Here is a 9978-nt window from a genome sequence, read left to right as displayed (position 1 = left end):
ATAAAATATCTGTGCGGTGAACTTAAAAGTCTAACACTTCAGGTGCAGATTTGGCTAAGTATTACTGAATTTTTTTTAAAGCCAAGTCTCTTACATTAAGATGTAATCACCACAACATTTTAAAGATTATCTTGCTGCATGATCTACTTCAAGGAAAAGAACTGCAGCTAAAGATGCTTCAGATGAATAACACTGTTAGCTAAGTTCTCTGAGCCAGAAAGAGGGCATTTCCCTTAGAGTGAAATTTCCACTTCTCATCCTCCTTCCCCAGCTGACAGAGCCCCTGCCTTCTGTCCTCACGGAGATTCTCCACCAGGTGTTCATAGCTGGGGAGTCAGGTTGAGATCTGAGGTTTCTATTGAGCTCCCACAGGCACCCGCATCACTGTGGTCTCTCAGAGCCAGAAATATACTGCTGAGTCCTCGAGTTGTGAGGCTGTGATGGTGAGGCTGATGGAACTGGCTTTCTTCCGGAAGTTCAAAAAATATCGACCTTCTGTTTTATTTAGCTCATTGTAAGACTCCTGATGAAGTAGGAAAATCATTTCCCCACTTGGTGGTGGTTTGTACCAGAATAAATAATAACTATAACTACTACTCTCGTATGCACAGTCCAAAGTTACAGCCTCCTTCTCCAGCACAGACATTTCTGGCTGATCTTGAGTCACGTTCTGGGCCTTGATGGATCCTAGAAGACAGAGAGTGAGAGAGAGAGAGAGAGAGAAATAATGAATTAGGCTGATTCTCCTGGTGGTACCCAAAGGCTGCAAGAGCTGCAAGGAGTAAATGCCCGACTAAAGAGTTCCGATTCCCCTGCCCATTAACCCTCCTAAACCCACCAGACTATAATAACCTGCTCTACCCCCAAACATGGGGCTGAGCGGAGCTGAAGCTGTTTGTGACCATCTTTACCAGCCTTACCGAGGCAGGCAGAGGCTATGAAAACTCTCAGCAGCAGGTCAGGGAGCTGCATGTTGACAGCTCTTCCTCTGAGTGAAATGTGCTGTGCTCTGTCTCAAATTCAGGTCTAAGTGTCTGCCCTGTGTCTGACGGAACACATATCCAATTACTGCACAGTGAAATGCTTCTGCACCAGAACAGGAAATGGAACTTGGTGACAACAGGTTGCCTGTGTCATGTCATGGCTCGGTGACTTGGTTGGTGATTCTAACCTGCCTTTTGAGACTTGTAATTAAATGAACAGTTGTATCAGGGCTGCAACCATTTGCCATATTGGACTTAAAAAGTTTCATGATGAATACTATTTATTATGATTATAGCGACCTCTTAGAACATATTGTCATCCACGTTTTTGTCTGTTTTTTTTTTTTTTCGGTCTGCAGCCAAAATCTATAGTAAAATAAGCTCACAGATTTTCTTCCAGACAGGAAGATAAAACAATTCACTCTCAATCATCATAATTTTCTTCCTGCACTCCAAGGCATTGGTTCCTGGGGAAATTTATAGCAGATAAAGTTCTTTGTCTGCTTAATGCTATCACAGCAAGTTTCCTGATGGACAAAATGGGTCCAGCTGTACATGTCTGACAGCAATCAATAATCTAGCTAGAAAATCTTGCTTTCAAATATTGAATCTAGAGCCCAAAAGAGTACAAACTCACCAGACTGTGCGTTCTTATTCCCTTAGGTCAAAAATACAGCAATTCAAATTTTTCAAATGCCTTTTCGTCCCACTGTGGTAGAAGCTCTGGCTCAAAGGCTTTAACTGAGACCAGTACCTCAGTGGCTTTATGTCTCGGCCACATGGAAGTCGGTATCTGATTTGCTTGGCCTCCATGTGCTGGTTTATGATTGTGATTTATCTCATGCAGTTGTTTATCACCTATTTCTTTTCTCTCCCCTAAATGAGTATATTAATTTCATGACATCTAACGTCCAGGTTACATTTGGAGACAACAGAATTTGATAAAAGTCAGTCTGGAAAAGAGAGGAGTCCTTCTGGTGGAACATGGGCACTGCTGGGAATCAGAGCTTGGGTTTTCTTGAAGATGCGACCTGCAGAGCAACTGCCAACCACCTAGGTTCCCAGGAATTAGCCCTGAGTTTGGTTCATTTTCCAGAAAAACTCTAAAGTCAACCCTGCCCAAGAAGCAAATGTAATTCTCACTCCTGGGGCTGCTAACTTCAGCCCTTCTTCTCCCTTGGGTTTGTGCTCGGCTCCCCCTGCAGCCCTTCTCACTGTGTCCCTCAGGGCACAGTAGTACACAGCCGAGTCTGATGTTTGCACTGAGAGTTTCTGCAGGTGGAAGGTCCTGTCACTCTTAACAACAGTGGCCTGAAAACCTTGATGCTCTCCCCTCAGGTTTGCGCTTGACCCCTTCAGGAGGAACTGAGGAGCTTGGTTGAGATACTGAATGTACCAGAAAACATAGAAATCTGAATAGGTGGTCTGGTAAGTGCAGTTCAGGATCATAGTAGCCTCCTCCGAAAGAATCACTGGGACTTCTGTCTGGTTCACTGAGTCTCCGCTGGTCTCTCCTAGAAAGGAATCACTTTGTTATGTTAGAAATGTACAGAAGGAGAGGTTTCAACCATAGAGGACAACTAAAATTTAACTATGATTATAGAAAGTAAAAATCATTAATATTTAGGATAAAATATTACTTACTGAATACTAAGAAGATCATAAGAAACGAGTGAGTGACAGAAAGCATGTTGGCAAAAGTAAATGATACTTTCTCCCCAGAATACACCATGTCTAATAAGTATAGTCTCCTTGTGGATATTGTAGAAAATCCTCACTCAGAAACTAAGAGCTCCTTTTTGCACAGCCACAGCAAACTCTTCTTGTGCCTGCAAAGTAGGCAAGTCAAAGCAGCAGCACCTAAAGAAAAACGGGAACCACATCTGAAGGAAGCCCTGCCCCTGTTGGCCATTTTACAAATTGCACCACACCCATATCTGCCCTACTCCTCCCTGTAATAATAGCCTGAGAAATAAAAGAGAATGAGACAGACTCTTAAGAAGAGAGTCCTAAAAACAAGTATGCTTAGTGAAACATTCAGTTACTACTTCTATCATTTTATGCATCGTTCAGGTATCTATGGGTTTCCAAATAATCCCAGACACAACTTTCAGTGGAAGAGTCAGAGGTCTTCCCTGCCAATGTCGCCATGATTCCCATGGGTCAGTGAAGGATCCCTCTGCATAGAAAATGCTCCCTACTTTCCTCCAGTCCTTTACCTGAATTATCTCTATTCATCCCTCAATTAACATTATGTAATTGGATTCTCAAATAATTTGGGGATGAATGATAAGATTTCCCTCCCCCCATTACATGGAATGATCTATCTGTAAAGCACAATAAAAATAAGTTATTGTGACTTCTGCTTCACTGATAAAGGTAGACTTGATCTTCCAACTAGAAAACTGGACAAGATAAATGGAACAATTTTTGGACATGGACTAACAAAGCACGAGAGAAGGAAACAGATGAGATGAGCCAGAACACTGTCCAATTTACATCGTGGAGCAGATTCTAGGCACCAGTGCAGGAAGGATTTCCAAAAAGAGCCCAGTTGTCTCACTGTGAGATTGAGACAAGGTAGGTTTGGGGTCAGAAGAAATTGTGGACCAGGGGACCAGAGAGAGGAAATACAGAGAAGGAAAGAAGAGGAGAGCTTGGGGTTACTTTGAGTGTTACCTGAGGATTTATCTGCAACAAAAAAGGGGAAACTCACTGACTTTGATGAGATGCCTTGAAAGGGTCTCTTTTGGGATCCCTGGACCACACCTGGATGACAGCAGCCTTACACATCTAGTCTTATGAAGGATAGGTAACCTTATTAGGCAACTAGGTCTAGAAAACCAACTATTACTTCTCATAGCTTGTTTCTACTCAACTAAGTATTTTCTTTTAGAAAGTCAGGTTTAGATGCTTAAAAGTATTAGCCAGGATCTCTTCATTCCAGGGGCATGTGCATGGTATTTATCTGTCCCTTGTTTATTTGTCTTATGAGGGAATTCAGGAATTTCTAAGGCAAGCACTGTTTGCTCCATGTCTGTTAGCTTGTTTGTCTAGTTTCCTGTGTAATTATTTATGCAAATGAAACAAAGAGAAGATTCAACAGGGTCATTTTCACAGCTTGTTATTTCTCTAGATTAAGTTTACTTTACGCAAAGTCCTGTTGTATTAAAATAAGAAATCAAAACATTCTTCCTTGCTCGGAGTTCTCTTGTGGTGTAGCAGGGTAAGGATCCAGCATTATCAGTGTAGTGGCTTGGGTCATTGCTATGGCACGGGATCCACCCCTGGTCTGGGAACTTCGACAAGCTGCGGGAATGGCCAAAGAACAAACAAACAAACAAAAGTTGTTCTTTGCTTCAGTTATTTTAAGGCTTCAGGCTTGGTTGCTGCAGAGAGCTGTGATGTTGCCTTACACAGGCTCTCAGGCAGTACTGGCAATTGAAGAACAATGGCAATTGAAGAACAGTTGAACATAAGAAGCATCTTTGTCAAATGATGAATCTTCACCTACCTAGATTTTCACCAGTTAAAATGAACTTTGTTTTAGTTCTAACATGAGGGTCTTAGGTAGGGTTGTCATGCTGGCAAGATTCTCAGGCTAAGCAGATCTACTCATTGCTCTTAAACTAGATAGATAGATAGATAGATAGATAGGGAGCGAGCTTTTGTTTAGGGCTACACCTGCAGCATATGGAAGTTCCCATATGCAGGGTTTGAATCAGAGCTGCTCCTGCAGGTGTACACCAACAGCCACAGCAATGTAGGATCCGAGCCATGTCTGAGACCTACACCACAGCTCAAGGCAATGAGGATCCTGAACCCATTGAGTGAGTCCACGGGTCGAGCCAACATCCTCGTGGATACTAATCAGATTCACTACCCTAAGCCACAACGTGAGCTCCCAATACTCCTAAACCATTGTGCAAGATCAGGAATCCCTAAGCTCAAGCATTCACTTGGGATTTACAGAGTTAGCCACAATGTGGACCTCTGGAAGAAACATATATCAAAAGCAGACAGGATTCCTATCTCGAATTTCTTTCAGTGAAGTGAGGAGCAGGTAAATGAAACAGATCCTATGCCTGGCTGGTGAAACTCGGCCAAACACCCAATCCTGGTCTGAACTGTAAAATACAAGCACTAGCTTCAAGGTCACACACATTTGTCCATGAACTATGTGCCATGGGCATTTTCCTTAACAGCTTGTGGAATATTTCAGCATGTATGTCATGGAACAGAGCTGGTGTCACTTCCTGGAATTCTGTGCCATCTGGAGGAAAGAGGCTGGGCTGAGAAGAAAGGCATTCTGAGACAAGCTCTTAGGTTCCTCTTAAACTGCCCGCCTAGATCCTCTCTGACCAGCATCCAGATTCCAAGGATCCTGGCTCTGAGCATCAGAGCTGGAAGTACCCTGAGGATGCCTCCAGCATGCAAGAGCAGAGACAGAGAAGAAACCCCCCCCCCAGGCAGCCCACAGCCAGTCCCCACCTGTGCCCTCTGGTTGTGCTCAGCTCCCCCTGCAGCCCTCTCACTGTGTCACTCATGGCGCAGTAGTACACAGCCGAGTCTGATGTTGCACTGGCGTTTCTGCAGGTGGAAGGTTGTCACTCTTAACCAGGTGGCTGGAAACTGCTCCTCTCCCTCGTTTGCATTGACCCTTCAGGAGGAGTTGAGGAGCTTGTTGAGATACTGGACGTACCAGAAAAAATAGTCCGAATAAGTGGTCTGGTAGTGCAGTTCAGAGTCATAGGTGCCTCCTCTGGAAGAATCACTAGTTTTCTGTCTGGTTCACTGAGTCTCCGTGGTCCCTCCTAGAAAAGAAAGACTTTGTTACATTAGTCATGTACCGAAGAAGGGTTCAGGAAGAGAGGACAACTAAAAAGGAATCATTGCTACAGGAAAATACAAAATCATGAGCATTTAGGATAAACTGTTACTTACCGATGATTAAGAAGATCACAAGAACTGAGTGAGTGGCAGGAAGCATGTTAACAAAAGAAAATGGTCTTGCTCTCTGGAATACACCGAATCTAACAAGGCTAAAATCCAGTGAGAACTTCTACAAACAAACTCCTCTCAGAAACGGAGACCCCTCCTGCACAGCAGCAGGCATCTATCTGCCTTGTGGCTGCCAAGCAACCTCTGAGTACAAACCTGAACACATTGAAGGAGCCTGCCTCTGTGGCCATTCTGCAATGCACCACACCCAGGCCACCTATTCCTCCCATGTGACAGCTTAAGAAGTGTAGAACAGGGAGTTCCCTCGTGGCGCAGTGGTTAGGAATCGACTAGGAACCATGAGGTTATGGGTTCGGTCCCTGCCCTCGCTCAGTGTTAAGATCTGGCGTTGCAGAGAGCTGTGGTGAGGTTGCAGACGGGGCTCGATCCCGCGTTGCATGCTCTGGCGTAGGCCAGTGGCTACAGCTCCGATTAGACCCCTAGCTGGAAACTCATATGCCGTGGACCGCCCAAAGAAATAGCAAAAAGGTAAAGAAGTGAAGAACAGGAGGACTCTAGCAGAGATGCTGACAAGTATTTACATTAATGAATGCGCTCACATCACGCCTCCTAAATTATAAAAACCTGTCAAGATGTGAATGTCAGTAGAGCAGGGGAAAAAACATATATATATGTGCAGACATTATACCTGTGTGTAAACAAAATAAATTCAGAAAATTCTACTCATGCCTAATAAAAAATTTTTGTGAAAACTCAATATATGCATTTCTCAAATACCCCCTCAACTTCCAAAGCACATGCTTTAAGTATGTGGAAATTGGATTAGAGAAAAATCCTAAAAATATAAAACTGTGGAGCCAAAGCAGTATCAAAACAAGAAAGCTATTGAAAGTACCTGCAGAGTTCAATCTTCAGTGCATTTGTCCTTGCATCATAGTCATCAATTCTTGCAGCCTTAAATAATGGACTTATGGTCACTGCTCTAGAGAGAGGTCCGTGAGAAAAGTAATTTCCAAAGAGGATTGCATCTAATTTTATTTTATTATTTATTATTTTTTATTTTTTGTTGGGCTGCACTTGAGCTATGGATTTCTGGCTGGGTGAACAGAGCTACGCTGCCAGCCTACACCACAAACACAACAATGCAGGATCCAAGCGCTTCTCGACCTACACACAGCTCATGGCACCAGATGCTTAACCGCTGAGTGAAGCCACATCAACCCCCTTCTTAGGGATACTACTCAAGTTCTTAAACCACTGAGCCCAACGGAACCCCATCAAATTTTAAATGTAAATGTTTGTCATAAATCAGTATGTTTAACCTAATTGAGGATAGACTCACATTCCTTTAGCCTCTCTCTCTCTTACCAGTAATTTTAACTTGAAACCTGAGATATGTTGAAGCCACTAAAACAATTCTGCTGAGATTAGATTTAAGGCCTTTTTATGTGAAAATTGCCTCTGTAGTTTTTCTTTGGCACAATTATTAATGTGCTCAGAAAAAGCACAGAGAAACCAATGAAATGTCCCATCATACAACATCATACCTGCATTTGCTAATTGTGGGAAAAAGGGCCTGTTTCCCTGAGACAATCACTGTAGCAGAACAGAAAATGCTGTGTCCTATGCCCTCAGTGAGGAGACACATTTGCCACATCAAGTAGTTTTGTTTCTCTTGGAAAAACACAGTCCCTGTTTCCATGGCAAATACCTGTCTGTCTCCTGAAAACAGCCAGGGAGGCTCAGCCATGGCCCCTAGAATAGCCAGGCAGTTCAAGCAGAGAGTGTGTGAGAACTTTATGTCTCAGGAACTTAAAAGAGAGGGACCGCCTTTTTTGGCTGCAACATATATACTCCTGTGATGGGCAGCTGAGGAAAGTACAGCTTGGATTATTGCATTACATTCTTTTTCATCAAGTGAAAACTTCCCAATCATGATCTTAGAACGTGAGCATCTTCTGGGGAAGAGCAGACACATTTCTTGACGGGTCTACCCCCTGTTGTTCAGAGTACTGTCATGCATCCGCTTTAGGTCCTAGCCCCAGCTCTGCCTCCTCACTGGCTATGTGCCATCGATGAGGTTACTTAGCATCTCTAGACCTCAGGTTTGCCATCTGTGGAGTGGGAGTGTGATCCTGTCTCCCAGGAGAGGTGTGTGTGTGGGGGAAATGAAATGCTTTTCCCATTATCCATAAAACGGTCAGGGCCACAAATATTTGGGAACAAATACCGTTCGGTGGGTGAATAAGGTGATCGTGAAAGAAGCATTATTTTCAGATGTTTGTGTTACTTGGATGCACTGTGTTCTAAGATCCTAAAGCAGTGGACACTGTCACGTAAACTATAGTCCCAGCATTTCTTCAAATGACTAAAAAATACAAGTAAGTGCTCCAAAGGTTTTCTTGAATCAACATAGGTGCATCTCAGGCCTTTGTATGTTGGTATAAATCATCGTTTATAATATTTTTTCATGTATTTACTCATTTTATACCCATAAGGAAATGCTGGTATCAAAGAAAATGAAGCAAAGCAAAACAAAACAAACAAAAAGCCGACAGGTCTAACATAAAATGTATTAGAGTTTAGGAGTTCCCATTGTGGCGCTGTGGGTTAACAATTCAACTGCAGCAGCTTGGGTCACTGCAAAGGCCCGGGTTCCATTCCTGGCCCGGTGCAGTGCATTAAAGGATCTGGCATTGCCACAGCTGCAGCATAGGTCACAGCTGTGGCTCCCTTTCAGTCTCTGGCCTGGGAACTTCCTTATGCCCATGGGAGTGACCATAAAAATATATATATGTGCCACATCAAGTATTTTTGTTTCTATCGGAAAAATACAGTCCCCATTTCCAGGGCAAATACCTGTCTGTCTCCTGAAAACAACCACAGAGGCTCAGCCATGGCTATACATACTTATATAATGAGAGTTTATATATATTAGAATTTAGAGTAACAGAGCATTGCACATGGATGCTCATAACGGCATTGTTCATAATATCTAAAAAGTGGAAACAACTGAATGAATGGCCAACAGGTGAAGAATAGATAAAGAAATGTGGGGTTTTCAGACAGTGGACTGTTAGGCTGCCACCAGAAGTAGTGAAGTACTGTTACCTGGACAGACCTTGGAAAGATTCTACTGTGGGAAAGAAGCCAGGCCCAAAAGGCCAGACACTATATGACACTCTTTCCATGAAATGCCCGAACAGACAAATCCATAGAGACAGGAAGTGGCTTAGTGGATGCCAGTAGCTGAGGGAAAGGGGTCTGGGTGATGGCTCAGGGGCTCGGTGTTCTGGAGCCAGACAGTAAGGACAATTGCATGCTCTGTGAACACGCTAAAAACCACTCAGTTACACGCTTACAAAGATGACGTTTATGATCCGTGAATTCTCTTAAGCAATGCTGTGATTTTAAAAGGGGTAAAATGTTTTAAGAAATAGAAATTAAAGAACGAAAACTAATAGAGGTGAAAATACTCAAATTAATAAGAGGTGAAGGGAGTTCCCACTGTGGGTTGGTGGGTTAAGGATCTGGCATTGCTTCAAGTGCTGCCCATGTTCTGGCCCATGTTCAATTTCTGTCTGGGAACCATCATATGCTGTGGTAGCAGCCAAAAAGTAAAAAAAAAAAAAAAAAAATTAAATGCTGGGTGGAAAGAGGCCTATGTGTAAAAAACCTGAAAATATCAAGACAAAAATAAGACAAATATATTTCACTTTTTAAAATGTTTTGAATGAGTTTTATTTTTCCCATTATATTTGGTTTACAGTGGTCTGTCAGTTTCCTACACAGCAAGGTGACCCAGTCACACACATAATATACACATTCTTTTCTCACATTATCCTCCATCATGCTCCATCACAAGTGACTACATATAGTTCCCAGTGCTATACAGCAGGATCTCATTGCTTATCTGCTTATCCACTCCAAATGCAATAGTTTGCATGTATTAACCTCAGATTCCCAGTCCATCCCACTCCCTCCCCCTCCCCTTGGCAACCACAAGTCTATTCTCCAAGTCCAGGAGTTTCTT

The 9978-nt window shown here is 43.0% G+C and overlaps 2 gene segments (V, D, J or C); both read right to left on the bottom strand.

Moving 5' to 3' along the window:
* Positions 1-394: 394 nt before the first annotated feature.
* On the bottom strand, positions 395-1320 carry LOC110259066. The segment is given in 2 exon segments: positions 395-687; positions 921-1320. Coding segments are annotated over 2 exon segments (345 nt in total).
* A 731-nt stretch (positions 1321-2051) lies between these two features.
* Positions 2052-2828, bottom strand: LOC110259065. The segment is given in 2 exon segments: positions 2052-2497; positions 2628-2828. Coding segments are annotated over 2 exon segments (534 nt in total).
* Positions 2829-9978: the final 7150 nt, after the last annotated feature.

The sequence above is a fragment of the Sus scrofa genome, unplaced genomic scaffold (assembly GCF_000003025.6).
Source record: "Sus scrofa isolate TJ Tabasco breed Duroc unplaced genomic scaffold, Sscrofa11.1 Contig722, whole genome shotgun sequence".
NCBI classification, from domain to species: Eukaryota; Metazoa; Chordata; class Mammalia; order Artiodactyla; family Suidae; genus Sus; species Sus scrofa.
Note: the sequence above shows the minus strand (reverse complement) of the source record. Positions and strands in the feature narration are given on the sequence as shown.